This window comes from Cyanistes caeruleus, chromosome 7 (assembly GCF_971803275.1).
Source record: "Cyanistes caeruleus chromosome 7, bCyaCae1.hap1.1, whole genome shotgun sequence".
In the NCBI taxonomy this organism is placed as follows: Eukaryota; Metazoa; Chordata; class Aves; order Passeriformes; family Paridae; genus Cyanistes; species Cyanistes caeruleus.
In genome coordinates, this window is record NC_141707.1 from 17338878 (window position 1) to 17363247 (window position 24370).

General features: G+C 36.7%; 2 protein-coding genes across 4 annotated transcripts in view; one reads left to right on the top strand and one right to left on the bottom strand.

Moving 5' to 3' along the window:
- Positions 1 to 247: 247 nt before the first annotated feature.
- Positions 248 to 22564, bottom strand: DNAJC10 (DnaJ heat shock protein family (Hsp40) member C10). 2 transcript variants are annotated; one of them, XM_023931516.2, is made up of 23 exons: positions 22129 to 22564; positions 21516 to 21858; positions 19757 to 19922; positions 18121 to 18171; positions 16725 to 16807; positions 16408 to 16539; positions 15439 to 15532; positions 15152 to 15229; positions 13910 to 13953; positions 13424 to 13561; positions 12005 to 12094; positions 11160 to 11273; positions 10291 to 10405; positions 8451 to 8578; positions 8071 to 8187; positions 7194 to 7295; positions 6007 to 6162; positions 4961 to 5094; positions 4462 to 4515; positions 3929 to 4076; positions 3338 to 3457; positions 2073 to 2189; positions 248 to 1791 (listed from the first exon to the last, which is right to left on the bottom strand). In XM_023931516.2, exons 2-23 carry the CDS (start codon positions 21714 to 21716, stop codon positions 1780 to 1782), a joined length of 2394 nt encoding a protein of 797 aa, XP_023787284.1. In that variant the 5' UTR covers positions 21717 to 21858; positions 22129 to 22564; the 3' UTR covers positions 248 to 1779. The 2 variants fall into 2 exon arrangements, with proteins under 2 accessions (XP_023787284.1, XP_086753711.1); XM_086897585.1 differs by lacking the exon at positions 248 to 1791 and having other exon boundaries at positions 2013 to 2189.
- PDE1A (phosphodiesterase 1A) overlaps positions 21901 to 24370 on the top strand; it is a 198936-nt gene continuing 196466 nt past the window's right edge. Inside the window, exon 1 of one of the 2 annotated variants that reach the window (XM_086897587.1) lies at positions 21901 to 22241. The gene's annotated coding sequence lies outside the window, so the exon portion shown is untranslated. The remainder of the gene's footprint in view (positions 22242 to 24370) is intronic. The other variant, XM_086897594.1, reaches the window with a different exon arrangement.

The following is a 24370-nucleotide window of genomic DNA, read 5'->3' on the forward strand; positions in this document are numbered from 1 at the left end:
AACTGTGAATTTGTCCTTAGGAAAGGCTGGAGGTAGAGCTGTTTTATATAAAAGGTTGAATTTATTTATTTGTATGGCTTGAAATAAAGGCAAGTTTTTATCACCCATTCCATTTTCCCCAGTGTCTGCTCACTGAAAACTCAGAGAGGGTAGCATGCAAAAAATCCATGAAAACTTGTAAAATCTTAGAAACCTCCATCATCTAGTTTTAAAAACCTGGATGCATAGAGAATGTCTTGATACAGAATTATATATTCGAAATGAACTTTATTGATATTTAAACCAAATTCTCTTCTCCACAGCCTAAATCTGTTTCAAAACTTTTCCTAGACCTCGTTTCTCCAAGAAGAGCATAGAAGGTGGGAACTGCAGTTACAGTGATATGCAAAAACCAAACAAAACAATTGGTTTTGAAATTTTAGTTTTTTGACTGTGATTGAGTTTACTAAAAAATAGATGCAATAGTCTCTTCGTTCTTAGAATAATATGCTGCAAAAATGACAAATCAATAGAGGCAACCCTCAAAATAGGGGAAAAAACAGTTGAATGTGTCAGTTACTTGTATCTCTTCACTTCTTTCTGCCAACTTTATGAAATAAGTTACTTGTCAATAACAATGTATTTACAAATTTGTAATACACACAATTCACTGACCAGTCATGCTAGGTCTAAATACATAGAGAGCTGGGAGGAAATTCTGTCACGTGCTAGGGAGCATTTAATTGAGATCATGAAATAGTTGTTTGCAGATATTTTGTCATCTTCTGTAATTTTTCTTGTCTATGGAGAAGCTCTGAAAAAATATTGCTCTTTAGAATAGGAATTCTAGTAAGAAGGATGAGGAGACACATTACAATGTACAGTGTTCATTACTAAATTAAAGAAGGCACTTGCTCTTCTGCTTGCCTGAAGATTATATAAAAACAAACAAAAAAACCCACCTAAAAACACATCTGCAGAGAAAGGGACAGTGGTAATGCCAAAAGCGGTTAAATATGTCCACAGAATACATTCATATTTAAAAAGACAATGATCAAAGTGATCTAATGACTTAACCAGATGCTTCTATTGCATAATTTAAACGTTGAAAGTCAACACCACATTTTAATTACTTTACTTTTTCTTTCTTACTTAAAAAAAGAATAAACACAATCCTAAAACCAAAGCTAGCAACTAAAGAAGCTCTTCGAAGTTCTGTTCATCCAGGCAGTATCACCACTGCCACAACAGAGTAATCCACTCGAGGGCAAGAGCAATTTAATTCAGTAAACATATCCTCCTACTAGTCCTTGATTTTAGCTCTTAATTGACTAGACAATAATGCAACCCCAAAGCAGAATAATCATCAGGTACAACTGTTTGTCTTTCAAATAGACAATCCATCATTATGTTCTGCATTGCAGAGTGGTTTGAGTGCATATTCAGCCACAGGCTGAGTGCCACATTCAAAAAGCATTTCAGAAGAGACAGAAAAAAATATAAGGAACTAGTAAATGGGTAGGCAAAAGTGAGAGTCCACATTTCTGGTCAACTCCAGTGTTTGGCCAGGAAGAAGGTAGCTGGTACATCAGAAGAGGGTCATGCAGAAACAGACTCCACCAAAACCAAAATGTTTTCATTTGTTTAACAGAACTCATACAGTCGTGTATGCCTGTGAACTCAACTTGGTTTCATGTGTCTTGTCCTGTCATCAGTGTGACTATCCTTATATTTTCCTTGTGGTGTCTTCTATCTTCACAGCTTCAGAATATTTTGAATTGTATCTACCTTCAGTACCAGTTAGAGTTCATCCTAGTGACAAGAAAATAAACAGTAGAGTTTATCTGAAAGTACAGATTTTTTTTTCACATGATTTAAAAATTTTCAGTAGCACTAATTTTTCAATTGGACAAACATTTCTTAAGTAGCATTCAGGATAGTTAGTAGCTGTGTGTTAGTATCTTAAGTTTACCAACCTTGCCTCTGTCATTTGCATTTAGTACTATGGATAACGAGCAAATACTAAAATAATTTTAAACAGTTATTATTTATAGCAAGTCTTTTGTGAAAGGCTCCACAGTAAGTGTTCTTACCTTATTTCTGGATTTTTTTCTTTTTCCTTTGTTTTCCATTGCTTCTAATTTTTCATTCAAAATGTCAGCTATACCTTTTGCATCTCTGCTGTCTATATATTCACCAAGAACATTTTTCTTAAAAAGAAACCAAAAAAGAGAGCATGGGTAATACGTTACACAATTTTCAGACAAAATTCAAGAGGAAAGCAGGGCAGAATACAATGGCCTGGTAGCTTGATTTATGATTCATGGATATATTTTTGTCTCTGTTTAAACAATACTAATTTGCATTCTACTGAGAACCACTCTTAGCTGCTAGTTTTCAGAACCACACTCATTTTGTCCTGATCATTAAAGAAACCTGACACAGTCTTAATTTGCTCACATTCATTGAGGTAAGTATTTAAGGTAGACAGCTATTACCAAGTATGCCACTTTGTGATTTATATGAAATCTGTCACTGTGGGTGGCTACTTTGAAGAGCTGGAAAGCCTCTACTCTTTACTACAGAAAATCTCATTGAATTTGCTGGGATTGTGCGAAGAAAGATTTCTACAACTTCCCATTAAAAATTCAGTTTAAAAAAGAAAGTTAAGCCAATTCTCTATCAGAAATCATTGAATACTTTCTCTTCAGCATTAATACATTTAAAAAGGTCACTATAATATTTCTGAAATTTATTAATGTTAGAAGAATAAAGGGAATTCCCTATAACTAACTAATTACAATTTATACTATTACTCTTTAAGTAGGAAATGTTTATCTGAAAGAGTCCCCCTTGATAATTGAAATAGTTTGATAAGGCTTGTGTTTGAGACAACACAACCATATCTTTTTCAGTATCTATCTTAAAATACATGATGTAAGTCAAAATTGGTCTTTCAATATAATAACAACATTTAATTATATTTGTCATTAGCCAAAATAAAGTTGTCCATATTTCTTTCAGAGAGAGACCATCTACTTTTGTATATGCGATGGAATTGGTAAAAGTTGAAAAACATTTTGTCACCCAAGACCTTGCAAAATAAACCCGAGTTCTGGTCAAGCCCTCATTTTAATTACTATTAGAATTCTATTTAGTTACTATTTAGTTCTATTAATTTGAAATTTATTATTATTGTATCACTGTCCTACTATTTTAGGTATTACTGAAACTGATTTTTTGGAGATAGAGTAATAGATAAATAATTCACTTTAATATGTTATAGAAGTATTCTGTTTATTTTTAATGTGAAATGAAATACATTACTAACAGTATCTGCTCACCAGTCACACTTTACCTTTGTTCCTTGGTAGGGGTAGAACTTAACAGTAGGATAGGCTCTGATATCAGCAGTCTGACAGGTCTGACCATATGCCTGACAGTCTACTTTTCCAGCTTTCACTTTTCCTTTAATGGCCTGAAAAGAAATGTTTATTAGAAACAAACTGCAAGTTTCTATGGGTGGGTATAAGCAAATAAGTGGAATAAGCCAGCAGTGCAGCTAAAAATAAAAAAAAGTGTTGCTCAAATCTTTGAAATGTTTCAGAGTAGCTGCTTGCTTCTCAGACTGTCAGCCTTGTGTCAGGTGTGTCTCTGTGTGTTCAGAGAGCACTTGGACTTGAATTCTGGGCAAAGCACCAAAGCACACCACAGGCCCCTCCATCAAAAGTTGAAATCTGTCTCAAAAGAGGGTCTCTCTGTGTGTCTGTCTGTGGAAGAGACAACACCCACTGTCTAGTGGGACCTAGAAGTGTGTGCATCATTCCATGAGTAGGAGGGTCATGGAAATATTGTGGTTTTTGGATGACTGCTAAGAAATAAAGCACTGATGAGTAAGATTTTTAACTATTACAATTCTAACAAGCCACCAGTGCATTTAAAAACATACCCTTGCAAGCATCTCAAATTCAGGAGCAAAATTTTGACAAGGTCCACACCAAGGAGCATAAAAATCAATGACCCAATGATCTTTCCCATTCAGAACTTTTTCTGTGAAACTCTGAGGGGTGAGGTCTACAGACACCTGTGGTAAATACCTGTGTAAAGGAAGAGTAACAGTCGTAATACATTCAAAACTTTAAACAATATCCAAATTCCATTTAAGAAAATCTTCTGAAATTAAGAATATGAGTAGTCTGCAAATCCCTATTTCACACTTTGTACTATAGGAGAATAATGTCTTTAACATGGTAAACAAAATAATACAGCCTTCAGGAGATGGGTGGACAGCAAGGAGTATGCTATTTCTCTAAATTTTAAAAGTGGTAAGTTAAAAGATGTAGAAGCTTGAACATCTAAAATTAAGCAATACGTATACCCAAGTGCTTCCAGATCTTGATTTATATAGTATTTAAATATTTATTTATGTAGCAAGCAGCTACATAAAGCAGCTCATGAACAAAGTTTAATGCAGTAACTTACCCCAATGCCCAGCCTCTGAGTGAATAGGCATCTCTGTGCCATCCATTGTAGCTACTATAAAAACATTAAAGAGAAAAAGCCACTTGCACAGTAGTTTGAATTATTTTGGAAAAAAACCTCACAAACAGCCCACTCTGAAGAGTGGTGATAATCAAAGAATGTAAATGCATATGGTTTAGGATATTTCTACCTTGCTTTCAAATTTGAATAAATGAAAAGTCTCACAAATACAATTAAAACTTACAAAATTAAGGACTACAAGACTAAGACAAGAAATATAAGAAATAAAAATTAAGATTCTTGTGTTATTTCAAATCACTGAAATGCAACGGCAAAATAAAATCCCTAGTTTGAAGTAACAAAGCCAATGGTATCCAGTACAGTAATATCCTAACAGCCAATTTTAGCAGCTGTGATAACCTCTTCTACACAACAGAAGAGGTGTATTTGTCTTGTTTCACACCATGGAATGTTTTCCAGACTGAAGCAATGTACTTACTAATATTGATGAGCCGTGTTTGATTTTTGAGGAAAGAGTCTGATTTCAGGATAGCCCCGAACACTTTCTTGGTGACAGAAAGAATGATACTTTTGACAATCCACACTGCCTACACTGATTAATCCATTTAACATCTGAAAAAGAAAGAAGAAAACCTACTATCAAATACGTTAACCAATACTACTACAATTTCAGTAATACTTCAGAATTTAAGTTTAATAACTGAGTTGGGGGAAAAAAAATCTCAGCAAAACAGACCAAGATTCTCACACGGCTTTCCTCTTCCCTGTAAATGGATCAGATACCAGAGCTAGCCACCTAGGTGCATTCCCATCATGCACACACTTAGTATAAGCTGCAAGCACATGGCTCACGAGGCACCTACCTTACCTGAAAGGCACCCACGGGTGGGGTTTTTGAGTGTAAGCAATGCCCTGTTCCTGTGTGCCCCATGAGAGCTCAGCAACTATGGCAGATCCTGGGGCAGTGCAGATGTGCTAGCTGTGTCACAGTGGGCCTTTGTCCTGAACACACTCTACCAAACTCTCCAGCATGGATGGGCAGGGGAGCCTATGATTCCTGAATGTGTCCTATAGAGCTACCAACACTTCACAGACATTCCAACAGAACAGCAAATCGTGGCTACAGCTCCTAGTCGAGTTCTAAATGTCTGAAAGTCACAGGCTTGTTTCCAAAGCCCTTTTTTTCCCCCCCTTCCAAATTTTCTTGTTCAAGTTCCTGGAAAAATCCCCAAGAATGTTGAAATATTACTTTTGCAAATGAGAGAACACTGTAATGACCTTACACACTTGTAATCAACATGAAAAACTGGACTACAGTATCAGTGTACTGAAGCTTTTAAAAAGCCAAATAAAAACTTTGTATTTGAAAAAATACTAAACTGTCAGGTAGGAACTGGCTGTTTTGGTGGCAGTATTAGACTCTAAATTTTCTCAGCTGCCAATTCTCTTAAGAAAGCAGTTGTGCCGTCTCAGAAATTTCCCAGAATAGGAACAAAAGCTGAGAAGTGTTTGAATGTCATTTACCCTGGCCATCTTCTTCCATTCTGGCATTAAAGCCTGACAAGGTCCACACCATGGAGCATAGAAATCCACCATCCAGATCTCCTCTCGTTTTCTTCTCTGAACTAATTCAGCAAATGTCTCTGGTGTTAGGGATACCACCGATGGATTCCTAAGATCCTAAATAAAGAGAGTTTATAGACACAACTTATTGTTGCACAGTGTATCTCCTATCTAGGGCCATCATGTACAAACAAACTGCACCAAATTCCAAGAATGTTCTGGGAAATTTGCATGCTGCTCTGGTAGGGAAGACTCCACCCCACTGAAAGGCATGGAAGCATCAAAAGATATTCCTTCAATTCAAAAATCATATGCCTAATTTGCTGAGAAAAACTATCAAAAAAGTATACCCAGGCTCCAAAAGGGAGGTTTTCTGCCTTTTCTCAATAAAAGGAGATAAAAACAAGAAATCCAGTTTACCTGGCAGAAACAGGTGGTTTGAAACTCAGCCATGCTATTTAAGCTGGAATGCAGAAGAATACAAATAGTGCATTATGGGCCTCTGAATGCCAACTGAAAGACTAATCTCCACCTGTTTCTGCATGTGTGTTCTTGAAGCTGCTTTATCTGAGCTACCTGGAGAGAACTGTCTCTTCAAAAAGGGAAAAACAGCTTGAGCATGTAGCAGTGAACCTGAATGCTGGAGCCAAGTTGGGTGCCAGAACACTAACATCAACAGTGACCAAAACCAGTGATTTTCAGTTCTGCGAGTAAAGAAAATTCAAAGACAGCTGAGAAATGTGGGCAAGAGCAATCTAATTGACAAAAATGTGAACCCTCTCCTTTATCAAGATGTGTACGTGAAGCATTTCCACCTTTAAAGTAGGAAGTGATGTAATATTATTTCCTTTATCCTCTCCATAAGACAGAAATCGTTACTATTATTTTGCAGATTGGAAGGGATCTTTCTTTATTTGCTAATGATCTCAAAGAAATTATGTGACAGAGTAGGGAAATTAATCCATTAGTTGTTAAGTCTCTGACTGACAGTTGCTGGATCACTTTTCTTGCCCAAAGTTTTTTCACCTTTTATTTTCCTTGTCTAATAAAAATAAAATAATAAAAAAATCAGAATCTTCCAACTAAAGAACATATTTGTGAATGAACTGCATCGAACAAGACTGCAACAAACAATATCATTTACATACCTCAATAAACTCCAAGATCTGCTCAGCAGAGTGATGTCCTTCATATTCATGAACATCAGACTGATTGAACACAACTGTTGTCGGGTAAGCTCGAATATTATGCTGATAAAACAGACAATAACAAATTGCATGGAATGATTAAGGCTCTTGGACTTGCCAGTAACTCTCATTGGCATTGGTGGCTCAAGCTGCTCATCTGTTCAGTTTGTACAGTACAAGTGCTCAGATTTACACACAGGTGAGAATCTGACACCATAACAAATCAGTACAGAGAAGATGCCAATTGTATTCAGAGATGGTGTAGTGTGTTCTCAATTTAAAAACCAGCCAGTAATTCTTCTGCCATGCTCCACAAATACAGGAATTAATCCATGGGCCTCCTAAGCCTTAGCTTTAAAACTATTCCCAGTCCTCAGACAGAATGTTTGTACTGTATGAATAACTATTGTTTACCATTGAATACAGTTGGTTTCCGTCATTTGAATTCCTCAGTGGGTAAACACATCTAAATAAAACTTGAAAAATTTGTCCTTTTTTGCTCATTTTTCCATGTGTTTCCAGATATTAACCCCAGCCCCCCAGAACTATTAAATTCTGAGACTTCTTAAGTCTTCCAGTAACACTATGAAATTAGAATAAAATCTGACATGTATTCTACATTAATGTGCAATATGCAATATCTGTAGTGGTTACATAGTTTGTTTCTTTGAAAAAAACATTATGATACAAGTGTCTGTTCTACTTATTGCCCTTTAAGAAAGTAACATTAAAGGATAAGCATTGTCTGCCCATATCCTCCTACCCCAAATTCAAAGAAAAAAATATTATTTGAAAGGATTATATTTGTATTTCTTTATTTTTAGTTCCTGCAGCTTACCATGTTGCAGAGGCCTTCATGGACAGTGCAGTCTAGTGTTCCAAATTTAAGCTGACCATAAAGATGTTTAGATGCTTTTCTCAGCTCTGGTAACAAAGCTCGACAAGGAGGACACCACTAGAAGACAAAACACAAGTAAGGACAATGGCTTTTCCCACAGGTAGCTCTCAGAAGAATATTTGAGATTAATAATCTGCTGCTTTGACAAGAGTCCACTAAATACAAAACTCATTTAGGAACTAGGGCTGCCAGGGAATGAGGAATTACAGAACACCCTCTCATGAGGCTAAAGGGCACTTTCAAGACACTCCTTAGTACCTTGCTATATAGTGACAGAAGACATTTAGAAGAAGGAAGATGTATAGATATTAAAAATTTACCGGTGCAAAGAAATCCACAAGCCATGGTTCCTTATCTTTGTCAGGAAAATTCTGAGGTCCTAGTGTGATGACATGAGAGTTCACACTTTCTTTCGCAAATGCAACAACATCATATAAGATCTTCTTTCCTTCAAAGAATAATGTAGAAAGTAAATTCAATTTTTACCTATAAGAGGTATAATTAAAAAACTCTTTGAAAGCAATAAGAGTCTTTCAGATTCCCTGTCGAATCTTTAAACACAGCCTGCTTAAATGTAGCAGAGGCTGACTTGCTTTTCTTTAGCAGGACAATGTTAAACTGTCCAAACCTACCCAGGCAGGATATACTGTAGTTGATATGTGGCTAAATATTAAATTGGACAGTTACCCAATATTAGCCAAATGAATGCTTTATCCAAGACAAAATGACGAAATCTTTTGTGACAGGATTATTGGTCATTTTACCATCTTACTTGAACTGGAATTAAAAAGTACAATTCTAGATACACTTGACTTGTCAAAGGGATTGACAAGGTAAAAAACTTCAAGCAAAATAAATTATATTGATAAATCACAGCTATTTATGTGTAACTAAATTCCTGCTCACACAGCTCCAATGGACAAAGATCCAGTCTCTTCATACCCTTAGTATATATATTTATCAGCAGAAATGAGAGTTTGTCTGAGAATAAAAACTTCAGGTTAATCAAATCTGAAATCACTGCACAATGACTTGCCAAGATTTATTCCTGTTCTTAGATTTTAAACTGTTGAAGCCCTTCAACATAGCATATAAAAAAGCCAGATTCTTTTAAGGATAATTTTCCAATAAAGACTGGAGTGAGATGGTTATAGGTAAAATGTTCTATATGCCATCTATTTTCTAAATAGTAAACCAACCATTCAGAAAAAGACCCCTGTATGCTCTGTACTCCAATATAATTCTCTTCCACAGTAATCCACACCATTATAAAAATGCTGTATGGATGTGATCTCTTCTTGCCTTCTCTGAAGCAATGTATATCACAGGAAGTATATAAGGCTTTTCCTTATATACCAATCATTAGATGCATGGGATCATCTCTCCCCCTTGATAAGCCTAGCCTTTTTTAAAAGAGTGAAATACTTCACTTTTCCTGTTTATGAGCTTCTGACTTAATCCTAGCAGGCTGTTTCTAATACCCCAAAGGCTGAAAAATGAGAACTTCATCTTGCATAACTGCCACATTCTGGATGAAGCTACACCTGTTCCTGCAAGCTACAGTTTGGCTTCAGGCTCCCTTCTTCTTCAATCAGCATTTTTTTGAGTCCTTTCAGCAGTGAATAGTGACACAGTTCCAGCCTTTCCTGAAGGGAAACTGCCATGTTGGAAATGAAAGTAAGTGGTGAAAGTCTCAATATTTTGGACAGAAGTTAACAAAGCACAGAATTAGTTTTAGTGCAGTGATACAGGAAACCAAAGCCAAGTTTGCCAAACTGGCTGCACTGTGTAACCAGCATGTTTAGCATCTCTGAAGAGAATGTCTTACAGCATCCTTTGGTTATCCTACTCAGAGCAGAAGCTGTCCTGATCAGCTTCAGAGACTTCATTTGTATGTAATCATGCAAACAATGCTGAAACAGACTGCAAAGACAAAACACACCCCTTGCCATCTGATGAATGCTTACGCAAGAAAAATAGAAAAAGGAAAACCAAAGGAAATGATAAATAGTTTATGTAAGGCTACATTATGGTCAGAGAAAAGATAGCAAATATTAAAGCTACAAAACTGTTCTTTGGGAAAACAATTGCAGTTTGCCAAAGATTTTGTCACCTCAGAGGGATTAGGTCATGATTTAAACTTGCCAAAGTTTCCCTTACCATGATGAATTTCATAATCTCTAGTGCCTTTTCCTTTGAAGACTGCTAAACAAGGCTGATAAACATACAGTTTGTTGCAGATGGTTGGTGAAGAAAGACAGTCAAACTTCCCAACCTGTTGGTTAAAAGACAATGCCATTTTAATTAAAGAAGCCTAATTTATATCAATTTACAGATTTTGAAAGGCAGTAAGAGTTAGGAAATAAAGGTAAAAATATGTAAAACTGATAGCTCTTTTTATAAACAACAGAGATCTTAAGACAAAGTGATGTTCAAGGAAAACTACTGGCACAGCTACATTAGGTCACTTGCTAATTTTAAATTAAAGGCCAAAATGGGGAATAAAAACTCCTCCTCTCAAAATATAACAGCAAGGAAACAAGACACCTAAAATAAATGTGACATTAAAATTCTCCTAGTCAAAGCAACAATTTTAAAAAAATACATACTTTATAGAATAATACAATCCATAGCCCTTTAGTACAAAGTTTGAACTTGGTTTCTTTTTAGTAAGAAAATAATCAACATGGTCACAGGATTTTCTGAATAATTAAATTATAGTTCCACATACATACACATTTGATGTTGGAATGTTAATTTGTAATTATTAACTGAAAGGGATCTGCAGACTTCCAACAAGAGAGCAGATTTAAAAGATAATCTCTTTCTACTTTTAAATGATTCAAAATGTACAGGAAACTAAAGTGAATCCTTTAAATAAAAAACTTCACTGCAGATCTACCATATCATAGTATATTTCTTTCAGTACCAGAGGTGGCATGTGGTGGTAACAGCTAGTAACAATGAAAATCACGACTTGTTCTTGGACTGTAAACAGTATTTAACATGAGAAGAGCAAGCACTCTTACCTGAATATGCTCATCTTTAAGTAAAAACTTAAGTTTCTTAAATTCCTGCAGGTTTGATTTATCACCCTCCCCAAACTGGAAGAAAAGCAGCCACCGGTGATGAGCCAGACGGTCCTTTAAACCACAGGAAAAAACAAACCAACAAAACCACAAAAAATTAATCCAAACTATACCAACATGTAAAAGTCTTCTGTGTTTCTGTTTAAAGGTAAATATCCAGTTATTCATCTCCAAAAAACCTCCACTAAACAATTTTTTTCTTGTAGTCCTTCCACTAAACTTCCTTTTACTGCATCATAATCAAGGAAGTGGAAAAGCCTGAGAGCAAGCTGGCTACAAGCTGCACTCTAATATTGTTGTCTCTATGTGGATTTCCTGTTGTTTTATGCTGCTATGTGCAACTACGAGTGTGGGAAGAGGTTTCCTTTTGTTTTTCCTCCAAGACATGAGTTACTTTTAAGACTCTTAATTTCAGCTCATACATTAATTATCATGGATTAACAAGTATTTTCTTTTTCTTTTCTAAATTACCAAACAAAACACACTTAAACCAAAATTCTCTACAATGTAGTTGATTCAAAAAATAACTAAAAAATTGCAGTTGCAGAGTGAGTTGCAATGGCAATTTCTGTGATTTCCTGTATTTCTATGAAATCTCCTCCCTTACTTTTGTTATTTTGCTAAACAGATGTAAATGTAGAATAAATTTGTGTACAGATAAAAATAAGAAATATTCAGTTAAATACTAACTTGTTATGTCAGCAGGATTTGAAAAACATGGAAAATAACAATAAAAATATAAAAACATTATCTGAAGAAATCTTAGTATATTTTAAAAAAAATACCTCTAATGATGCTGCAGAGATGATTTCAAAATCTGGTAGGTGCTGCATTACTTCCTGATAAATTTCTCTGGCATCCAGGGAGTTAAGAAACTAGGATGGAAAGTTCACTATCTTTATTATAAGGAATTACAAACATCAACCTGATTAGTACTCAAAGCGTCAGGGAATTTATTCTGATTTTTCCCTTCAATCACATGGAGAATGCAGTTAATAATATTTTATTTGATCAACTTTTTTGTACATGTAATTTCACAAATATCACTCTCAGAATACTGCTTTTTAGTTCACTTACCTACAATATTAAACTCAAGAAATTGCATTTTGTCAAGACAGGGACCAGAGTGTGAAACTCAAATTTCACACCAAACCCAGCAATCGAGTTTACAAGATTTCCAATCTAGTTTTACAGCCTTCCTTAACTGCACTGTAGAGATATTTAGGTTTCCTTAACTTGTAAAATTTTGGATGCAATATGAATCAGTAACTGACATGGTAAATTAAAAGGTTCAATGTAGGTAGGTTGCAATTTATTTTCCTCCTTTTAAAAATACAGGTAACAGTAGTGACAACAAAGGAACAAGTCGTGCTTCAAACAGAAATGTCTCCCATTAATTAGGGAAGTTAAAACTACCATACCAATGTAGGTTGCAATATTAGAACAGAGCAGTAAAATTTGTACTGACAGACACCGTAGGAGTACTTTTATCACACATGTCAGGGTAGCATTTCTCAAACTTGCGGTACCTGTGGCATATTATTTCTGGAATTAAAAATGAGGGGCACATAAAAGACCACAGAATCACTTGAGGTGGAAAAGACCTTTATGATCATTGAGCCCAAGCTGTAACCAGCTGCCAAGTTCACTGCTCTAAACCATGTCCCTGAATGCAACGTTACACACATTTTTTAAATACCCCAGGGGATACTGACTCAACCATGTCCCTCTGTGCAGCTCCAACCCCTCACAACCCTTTTGCTAAAGAAAGTTTTGCTAATATTCAATCTAAACCTCCCTTGCTTGAGATCATTTTCTCTTGTTCTATCAGTTTTTACTTGGGAGAAGAGACTCCCAGGCTTGCCCAGGACAGCTGGCAGCAGCATTAGAAGTGTCTCTTGGGCCAGTCACAGGGCACTTCCCAGCCCTGAACTCCCAGAGCTGCTCAGGGAGGCTCCTGGGCAGGTGGCCAGGCAGAGTTACAGGCTGCTGTTCACTCTCCCAGCAAACTGCAATCACCTCCAGGATCGCTGCCTGAGCAGACACAGGGATATAAATTCACAGCAGAGCATACCAGCTTAGAAGAAAAAACCACAAAAAGCATCTTTGTAGTTGTGTATCATCATTCTGGAAATGATTTATACGTTCCTTTAGCATGGTTATTACTTAGTTTATCTAAACAGATAATGAAAAGCAAGTCATACCAAAACACCTCCTTTCTCTTTGTTATTAATGGTGGCTCCAGGTGGAAAGTATGCAGTAGTACTAGATGAGACATCTAAATTATCACAAAGCTCACCCTGGGTGCCACAGTCCATCCAGCCCACATTAACAAGACCTTCCTGTAATCAGGAAAAAAACAACACAAAACAAATCCAAAGAAAAGTAATTTTTTTTAATTTCAGGTACAGAAATGCTTTTGAAAATCCCAACAAGGGCAATTATATATAATACTTAGAAAATTAAAAGAAACAACACTGTAATTTATTACGTAATATTCATTCTTATTGTATAAAATCCTTAAAAAAATAATGTTATTTCAAAAGCTATTCAAAATATTTAATTCTTCTAAAAGTGACATCTTGTTTCTGATAAACTCAGTGAGAGTTTAGTTACATTTTGATGCTTTCACTTCTGTTATTTTGTTTTAAATATAGCAGGTAATGCTTTCAAAGTGAAACACTGCTTACCAACATGCCAGCTAGCTTAAGGCGGGTTTGGTAACTCAAGCAATCTGCAAAACAAAAATTATTTATTTACAAACATAAAACTTCACCATATTAATGCACTAAATTTAGTGCATTAGAACTGCCCCAATCCTCCCAAAAAAATGGCCATTTCTAATGGTATGCTTCCTGCCTGTTCATCCAGTATCCCTGGAACTGTCACATCTAATGAGCAGCACTCAATGGCTGTCTACTCTAGGTTAAAAAGCACCTATGAATCACATTCTCTTGCTTCATTAACAGAGAATTCTCTTTTAAAAAAATTTACTATTTTATTTACTGTAAAGACTGACCTTTAAAATTTGTTTATTGATGTTTAAAAAAAGTTAATCCAAGTATCTACATAGAGTCTTGGAATGCTATTTCAATGGAAATATCCATTTTCTGTGATACAAATAATTCACTACTATAAATACATCATATGCTTTAATTATCCACCCAGATTTTTAATAGTTGCCTTTGGATTTTTTTTTTAAAAAAATAAGATGCATCAATGTCTCCTTAACTGAAACAATGTTGAAAACTGTAACAAAAGGGCTGCAACTTGAAATCAAACTATTTACAAAAGTAAATCCAAGACTGCAGCTCTGGCTATTCAGTTCTCAGAACAAAGGTCTCTTCATAAGGCTGAGAAATCTTTATTTGTCAAAGGTGCAGTGCATTTACTTAGCTCAACCAGCTAACCAAGGTAACTTTTTCATATACTGTATCCAGTAGTGATCCCATGAAGCCAGGGACAAACAGCTACAAAAAACTACTCTAACATGAAACCACTGGTAAGAGCCAATTACTGTGTGCAAACCTAACTTAAAAGAAATCATTCAGCTAGATTTTAATATTGGTGGTTTAAGGGGGAGATAGAGCCTTTCTGCTACTCAGCTATCATGAGAAGCTGGCATGTACCTCAGCACTATCTGTCACTGGAGCTGGAAACTGAAAGGAAGAGCTAGTTCTGCCACTTCCCCTCCTGATGGGTTACACTCCAGTGCTGCTTTAATGACTCACAGGACATAACTAAAGCATAATAACATAATTTTTCCATTAATGTCTCTTTTGTCAAACTGCTTTTATCAGAAAGCTTAAATGACCCACAGGCCAAATACTGTGGTCACCTAAGATGTCGTTTAGTAGCAAAACGCGTTACATCGCTATCAACAGAAGTCCTTTTTTCTGTCACATTATCTGAAAAGTATTTCATATACCTACCCCCACGTTCAGCACAGAAGGTGATCAGCCAACCAACACCAGAAGCAAATGAAGTTTCAATAGCGTTTACAAAATTTCCTAAGAGTGAAACAATTTGCATCAGTTTATGACTAGTTAAATGTGACCATGAAGCAAAGTTTTATATTAGCAAATTACATGAACTATTTTTAGTCTCCAAAAGAAGACTTAGTAAAAGTTGGCAGATTCAGTCATATGCATAGTTTCTGCCATATTTATATAGTAAAAACAATTTCAACAGCCCCCCAAGCCAAAGAGGTGAACATTACCTGCCCATAACTCAGTGACTGTGCTTGTAACATACTGCATGGCAAAGTTCTTTAAGCTCTCTTTTGACCTGTCTCCAAAATATTTCACTGGTTGCTACAGAAGATAGAGAATAAAGTTTATAAAATTAAGGAAAAAAAAAAAAAAGGCAAATAACCCATCCCAAAACCTACTGTGTTCTTCTAACAGTACTTAACCAACTGCAGGACCAACCCCCACTACCAGCCTAACTGTTCTCTCCCTCTCCTATCAGAATGTTTAAAATTTAATCTTAATTTAAATTTTGTAATGTGATTTCTTTCCAAATGCTGCAACATGAGGATAATTAAGTCATAGAAACACCAACTCCCAACGATTGTACTTCTATTTAAATAAAAATTTCTTACATCACACCCTTTAGCATTCAACCTCTCAAAACCTGTCATTGTACCCATCTATTCAGGTGCACTTTGTACACCACCCCAGCACCACGACTTAGCAAGCAGCTATAAAGAGTAACATACATCATGCAGGTAGCATGGAGGGAATCTTGTGGAAGGAATTTTCAAGTCTCTTTAGGCATATGGTCATACTCTTTAAGACTAAAAACCACAGACTATATTTTGTACTTGAAAAGTCCTTTACAACACTGTAAGAGGAACTGTTCAAGGACACTTGCTGCTTTGCTACAGCAACTCTGCTGACAGCATCTTCCCAATCAGAAGTGATATATTGCACAGAAAAATTATTCAGAAAAAACACTGTAAAAATATATTAGCATTTCTTTGGAATTATATATAAATTATATATATTAACAAATATGTATTTCTGAAGTTAACTTAGTAAATTCATTTAACCAAGATAAAGTTGTATTAATTAAAGAAAGTAACATACTAAAGAGGAAGATTGCTGTAATAAATCTCTACGAACAGCCATTAAAGAAATACTTCTCTAAATTTCATTCTAAAAACACTTCAAGTCTTATCCCTCACCATTCCAGTTTTGAAAATGTACAGACTGGGGTAGCTGTTAATCCCTTTAATTCGACAAAGCATTCTGTTATCTCCACAGTTCACAGCTCCAATGCGTATTACTCCATCCAGCTCCTTAGCAAATTCTCTCCACTAAAAAAAAAAGGCAAAAAAGAGGCTATTTTCCTATAGATATAATGAAAAATGAGCATGTGTTTTATTCCCAGTATTTTGAATTTTTGTCTTTGGTTTCAGCTGCAGTGTAAAAATCCATTTCATTAAGTTTTATGTTATTAAAACCAATGAATTTTCAGAGTTAATTTACTTGGTTTACATACCGTGGGTGCTAAATCATGGCAGTGAGAGCATCGAGGAGAATAAAAATTCACAAACCACAGTTCTCCTGAGTTAACAGCAGCATCTAGATGGAGAGAAGAAAATTATAAGTAAATCGTTCACATCTGCAATTTAGTTATATCTAAAATGTACATTTTTGCTATATTGTATTCCCCAAAAGCTGTATTAAGTATTTAATGTCAGGCACAGTAACAGTAACTCAGATGAGATTAAAGATTGTATCTCATACAATCATAGGCACAAAAGTCATATTTCAGAAGCTATCAGCACCTTGAATTTCAGCATCTGTTCTATTAATTAAGGAAAAAAAGTACTGTCTGCAGATTATTCTAGCTGAAATGTGTGACAGTGTAAGTCTGATTACAAGTTCTAAAATATTTTTACCCACTTGAATTTTCCATTTCCTTATATTTATGTATTTAGCGAGTTGCACCAGGCAATCTCTTTATGAAGAAATCATGCCTAATGTAATTAAAAATCCAAGTTAATATAATTACTAGAAAAGTCAAGGGAAATATAAGTAATTTTGCTTATGAAAGAAAACAACAGCAACAAAATATACACTAAGAGCAGTTATCAGCTTGAATTACTTGCCTTTCAGCCTGTCCAATTTTCTTGTAGTGAGTTTTGTAAACTTTATTTGCCTATATTAAAATATCCTCACAAAAAAGACAACAAGGAATGTGTAGACCCCCCCAGATAGATTAACCAAAGCAAGACTGCGGTCTCGAAGAACATTGTGAGGGTTTGCTCTTAGAACAGTTTACAAGACTAATTCAGCATGTAGATCCAATCTTGCACACAGGAAACTGTACTCAATATGCAGATGACAAATCACACAAAATCCAGTATTTTTGCCTCTGGCCTCTCTTTGTGACAAACAACTTAGTTGTAATTTTAAAAGAAAATAAACCTGGACAATATTCTCATTGAAACTGTTATCCTTCCACACCTTGTTCTCCTTTGCTGTGTTTTTAGTATCTGGTATCAACTTCTGCTTTTGAACTACACACAACTGATTGGATTTCACAGAAAAAAAAAAAATATATTGGAAAAGTTTTATCAAGAGCATTTTTATACAAGGGAAACAGCAACAATAAATTAGGAGCAACAAAATTTAAATTCAAATAATTTCCTTTTACAGATCTCACAAATTAAAACTTAATGTAAGTTGTTTATTGATATTGTTTGATTTGCTAACCAGTATTTAACGGGAATCATTAAGTGGTATTTTTTTTTTTTTCTCATGTGAAGATGATTTTCCAACAAGTGTTTGCAAAGATAGATAAGAAAAGCCTACTGAGACACAGCTCAATATGTAAAAATTGTACTTTGGGTTGTCATGTTGTCAAGCAGCCATTTATTTAAAAAACTTACCAAATTCTCCTCTATCCAATGTTATAATTTCAGGATCATCATCATAAATACCTATTAAAAAAAACCACAACAATTGCTTTTTATTTTTTCACCTTTAAAGCAAAGAAAAAATCACCTTATGCACAAGAGAAGACAGTAGATTTAAGTTGAAATACTAAGGTGGCAAAGAGGTTTTACAAAAATGCTATCCTTGTCCATTAGCACTGGACCTGAATCTAACCTCTTGCTAGCTCACTCATTCTCAAGCTACAAAAGCCACTATCAGAATGTTATTTTGATAATTTAATAACCAACCATGCAGCGAGAAGAGAATTAGAACTACTGCTGTTATGGCAAGAGCATTAGAAATAACATCATCCAGCTGTCAGATTAAAATTCAAGAAGCCTCAGCTCTCACTGAGAGCTTTATGTAATGTCCAGAAGCTTCCAGAAAAGAAAGCTTTTTTCCAGAAGCTTTCTCAGCCTCTGGTTACCTAAACATTTAAATAACAAAACTGTTTCCAGCCACAAGCTTTTCCACTGGTAAAATGTGTGTGGAATTAAGTGGGTAGAACAAAGGTAAGGAAGACAAAGTCCTACCTAGAGCATCACTACAAAACACTTCACTACTTCAACTACACAAGAAAGGCAGTGCAGAGTATCAAAAATACTATTAAAGAGCATTATATTATGCTACTATGGTTGCAGATCTTTTACAGTACCTAACATGGTGAGATGTCATTTCACCTGAAGTACACAAGGATCAAATGCAAATAAATAATGAGAGAAATTAATTTCTACAGGAGACAAGGTACTTTTTATATTACTTTCACTTATATCTCATGTAATATAGTACATATGCTCACCCATATATATAAATATATATAAAGCTGTACTTATATATGCACACAGACATATAAAATATAAAAATTTATGCTCCATAAATAATTAAGACACTAAATGATACTGTTTCTTAATCAAGCAGAGAAAGATCAGTCAGATAAAATTTCTTAAATCTGTTTATCTGAAGAAGTTTTAGGCCAATTTCCATATTTTCCTGTGATAGTTGCACCATTGGTTTATTCAATTCCAATCTGCACAGACATTGATTTCTTAGAGACTGGGACAAACAACATCAGAAAAAAATTGTTGCCAAGGTGGAGGTTCTAGCTCTTTCTTTCATCCCAATCAAACTATGTTCCTCAGTTCCATGTTTTAGTTTACTCCTATTACAGCAGCTCTGAGAATCATCTATTGCACATCAAATAGGCTTGACAGTGCAAAAATTTCCTCTCAAAATCCCCCTGAAGAATACTAAACAAAGAAGGTCTTCCTGCATTAAAGAGTTAAAAAGAATCCTGATGCAATATTAACACTGACATTTAGGTGAAAAAAAAGCCCTGCACTTTAAAAAAAATAAACAAGTAGTTAGATGACCTATAAAAAGGCAAGCAGCAGGAACAACAGGCTAGGTAAATAGATTGCATCTTTGGGTAGCCATTAACAGGGTAAATCAAATATTGGGCCAGCAAAACTACAGAGCAGACAAATCTGGAGAGGACACATAAGAAACATGTGAAAAGCTCTGAAATAGATCAGAATATTGCATTTCCTTGTAACTGTTTGAAGTAAATCACAAGCATGCATCATAACTTACCAAAATCATAGCGATAGAAGTGCCAGCTTTCATAACGACCTCCTTGCTGCTGATCTTCAAGACCCTTCTCTCCATACTTATCGTATTTCTTCCTTAGGTCTTCATCTTTAAGTACTTCATATGCTCTATTTATTTTCAAAAAATTTTCATGTGCATTTGGATCATTCTATGTAAGGGAAACCACAGTAATTAGTTAATAGACATATTGTGCATATAATGCTGAGAAAATTATCTTTGGAAATATTTTTATATTCCTGCTAAGGATACCAGTTGTAAAGGAAGCAGACATTGCACTGTCATCTCAAACCAAACTACAGTCAAGTTTTTCTTTCCCAAAGCCAGATGCGTCCTTTTATTTCTTCCATCCTCACTAAAGTACCAACTTAAATGCAAAGCGAACTGGTAGGAGGCTGAAACATTCTCCAGTGAACCCTCTTTTTTCAACTCTCTCTTCAGCGGAATTAAAAAAAAAATATACTCAAGAAGGAATTACACCATTTCCTTCATAATCCTTTCCACTCCCCAAGAATCCCTACTTGACCAGTTCAAAATCTGTGCTATAGAGACAGATTCATCCCTTCTGGTCTTGACAGTGTAGACAGATGCTTTCTCCTTTTATTTAAGAAGCATTTTTTTTCTAGGTAGCTTGGGAATGAGAATGGCAAAAAAATCTGCAGACGTATTTTGAACCCAAGTTGGGGATCTGCACAGGTGCAGTGTAACAGTGGTGTGCGAAATGTGCCACACAGTCCTGCTCTTTAAACTTCTGCTTACACATTTCATTCAAAAAACACTTTTTCTTAAGTTTTTTTTTTTTTTTTTAACTAGATACACAGGAAATCAATTACCATTATGGAATTGGTCTAATGGGTTCATCTATATATCAACACTAAGGCTGAAAATAAGCTGTTGAAAAACCTTCCATAGTACATGGATGCATGGAAATGACAGAATCTGCCCACAAATGCCATTATTTTGGAATCTCAACAGAGAAAACAAACTTTCATTTAACAGCTACAAGTTGGCATTCCTAGCTTTGCTGACATTTGGCTTTCTCTGAGCTCTGTCAGAGGCTCATGCAAAACAACTGCTGCTCTTTGGGGCTCCATGCAGTTGTACGTACAGAGATCTAAACCCATTTATTTCCTGTGAATTTCTGCTTAATTCAAGTCCTTAATTTCAAGGAAAAACTGATGTTTAAAAGTGAGTTATTTGTATTTCAGAAATATGGTAGCACTGACTGAGCCATTCCAACCTTCTCTCTCCAGTAAGTCCAGAGCTCTTTATAATGTCCACTGTTATACCCTGGCAGTCCCAAAATGTCTGTTTTGTCCTATTTGATACTTGGAGACTGATGTCTCAGGAGGGGCTGCTCTTATTTGATGTTTAGAGGAGACCACAGGGTAGGGAAACAGCAAGTCCCCCTAAACTAAATGGAAAGGGGATAACTCAACAGCTTACCAACAAAGTAATATGGTACACAACTAAGTTCTCCTCTAGATACAACAATAAAAGTGAGAATTAAAGAATCCTGAATCTTTTTACTACAGCAATTAAATTAGCCTAAATTCAACAAAACCATGTATGACCACTGTATAACTTTTTGTAAATTTTCTCTGCAGAAAATTTGAGTTGAACTGTATTATCAGCTGGTTATTTCACAATAACAGAGACACATTTTTGATAAATTAATATTGCTTTTTGTTTAAAGACTATTCCATTAAGTCAACAACTTTGACTTGTTAAAAAGGTAACTTACCTGATTTTTATCAGGGTGCAACTTCAATGCCAGCTTTTTGAATGCTTGTCGGATTTCTCTACTACTTGCTTCTTTGGATACTCCAAGCAAACTATAGTAGTCCTGATCAGTGCACACAAGAACTATTACACATACTAAAACGAGCAATAAAGACCTTTTGAAATACCTAACATAATATCCTTTGGATGCTAAAAACTCCATTATGAATCACAGGTTCTGATTCAAACAGACTTTGGGAAGAGTCTCCAGTGCCAACATTCAGAGACACAGCTGTATTTATGGCAGAGCTCTTCAAAATGCCTGTTGTTCTACTTCATGTGACGAGTCTTGCTAAAGTGACACCCTGTAAAATGACAGAGGAAAAAACAATTAAATACTACTCAATAAACACACGTTAGTAACGCACCCCACCGCCGCCTTGTGCGGCCTGCACGTGAACATTTAAGTTTCTTAGGTGGTCAATTACCTTCTTTCCGAAGACCACACAAGTGGTAGACCATCTCTTAATTGTCACCTTAACTGAGGTAATCATGCACAACTTCACTGAGTGACGCTAAAAGCCACACACCTATATCGCATGAAGAAAGGCGGGTGTAGGAGGGCCCCTACGTACCTTCAGTAGCGCCGGGGGTCATTCCGCGGCGAGGGCCGGTGGCTGGGAGCCGGCTGCCAAGGAGGCGGCGGACACCCCTCGCAGACAAAGCCGGGCAGGCGAGCCCCACGCAGGTAGGAGCCCGGGGGCCGGGGCCGGGCTGCGGCGGGAGGGCTTGGGGAGGCCCGGGGCGGGGCTGTGTTCTGCCCTGCCCTGCCCTGCTTTGCCCGCAGCGCGGAGCGGGGCCGGCCCCGGGCCGCGGCGCTGAGGGGCTGAGGAGCCGGCGGTGCAGCGGGCCGGGCGCGGGGCAGGCCGGGACAACAGCGCCTTTCCCCCGGCGCCAGCGGAAGGGCGGCGGGATCCGGGATCCGGCTCTGGGCCGGAGGCGGGTGGGGCGGCTCCGGGACTGACGTGGCCGCCCCGCCCGCCTCGGGCGGGGTCTCGGCTCCGCCCGACCGCTCCCCGCCGGGGCACGCCGCTCCGCCCCGGCCCGGTCCGACTCAGCCCGGCCCGCCCCCGGCCCGCCCCTGGCTCGGCCGGGCCCGCCCCCGGCTGCCGCCTCCCGCTGCGGGCCCCGCGGAGCCCCGGTGGGTCGGGATGGGAGAGGTGCCGGCGGTGGAGCCGAGGAGGAGAGGCTGGCACACAGCTCATGTCCAGCCCGCGCCCTGAGCGCGGACCCCGCCTCAGGCGGCTCTAGGGAGTTGAAGGCCGCGGTGGGGTGTTTTGGAGGACTTTTAAAAGTTCACGTAGGGCTAAGAACTAATAAGCACTTCATAACCACTTTTACTGTTTGTGGAGACAAAACACTCGTTTTATGAGCAGGGCCTAAAAACCAGGTTATCAAACACAAGTACATTGCAAGAAGTCTTTGCAAGTATTTTCTGTTTCAAAGATAATTCGGGATTATATTGCAATGCCTGTAATTGAGTTTTCTTACAGTTTGCCCCTCTGTGCACTTGCCGGGTTTGAAATTATGCCCAAAAGTCTTTTGGTTCACTCCCCTGGTCTCGTTTATGTAGATGGCACCAATCATAAGTTCTTACTGCTTCTGACAATGTCAAAGTAGCAGAAGTTCCTGAGGCTCATTGTTGAAAGGGAGTTCTTTTTGTACTTGCTCTTTAATTTCAGCTACCTGAATAAATTTGTACTATAAAATATTTTTTGGATAAAAACTACTGAATCAACAAAGATATACTCCAGTATAGCGTACCTGAGAAATTAGTTTATAACGTTCATGTTATTACAGAAACCACATCTGTCAAACTAATGGTGAAAAACATATCTCCTGAAACATTTATATTTCCTCACAGTGGCTATGTGACAAAGTAGCTTAGTGGGTGGTGCCTTTGCTATTAATATTAAGTTTCAGAATTTAAATGAGTGCACACAGAAGCACTGACTCTTTGTTGCAACATTTATTTCTTTACATGTGTTTTCAGTGACTTGAGGTCCTTGCGATGGATGGGGTGAGGTTAATGTATTGCAATGTTCAAAAGCTCATTTTGCAGATGATGATACATAAAATCAGCACATTACAACAGATTGGTATATAATATAAATATAAATCAACATAAGGCACATGAAATATGTTGGTCTGAAGGAAGTTTCATGTAACTGTCAAGTGTTTCCAGGTAAGCAAAATCAGTTCTCTCTCAGAACTCACATGCAGCAATGCGCTATATATATGGAATGGGTAAAAGCTCTCCTGTTTAGCTAGAGGAATACAAGAATAGGCATTTCTGGATCTTCAGTTGTGATTAAAACTTAAATAATAACAACCTTTAATTTAAATTAATATTATGTATTTGCAAGCAGTGCATGTCAGTAATTATTCACTCAAATACTTGCTTGATTTCCTAATGGTAGTGAGTTTCATTAGTTACTCTGCTGTTTGTTTTGTCAGTGTCTTTGAATTCCTGATTTGAGCATTAAAAGAGATTTGAGCATTAAAAGAGCAAATTCTTTTATATAGTCTTGAGGATTCTGATCATTTTAACACCTAACTAACCTAGTTTTATCATGTTGCCATAATTTTTTTTTTCAAGTTGATATTCTGATTTAATAAAATGCTTCTGTTTTTTGTTGTTTCTTTGTTGGGGCTTTTTGTTTTTTGGGGTTTTTTTTTTTTGTTTTTGTTGTGGTCTTTTGGGGTTTTTGTTAGGTTTTGCTACTGCTGTTTTGTATCAAATTATGTGTCTGCATGTTCAGATGGGTTGCTGCTCTTTGCACATGGTGCTGGTTGTATATAAAGGACTGCTGTGAC

Coding starts and splice junctions, on each gene's coding strand:
- DNAJC10 (XM_086897585.1), bottom strand. CDS start 21,716: ATGGAGTTTTTAGCATCCAAAGGATATTATGTTAGGTATTTCAAAAGG. Junction 16,808..18,120: donor ATTGGATAGAGGAGAATTTG/GTAAGTTTTTTA, acceptor CTCTCCATCTAG/ATGCTGCTGTTAACTCAGGA. Junction 2,190..3,337: donor ACCCCTACCAAGGAACAAAG/GTAAAGTGTGAC, acceptor TTTCTTTTTAAG/AAAAATGTTCTTGGTGAATA.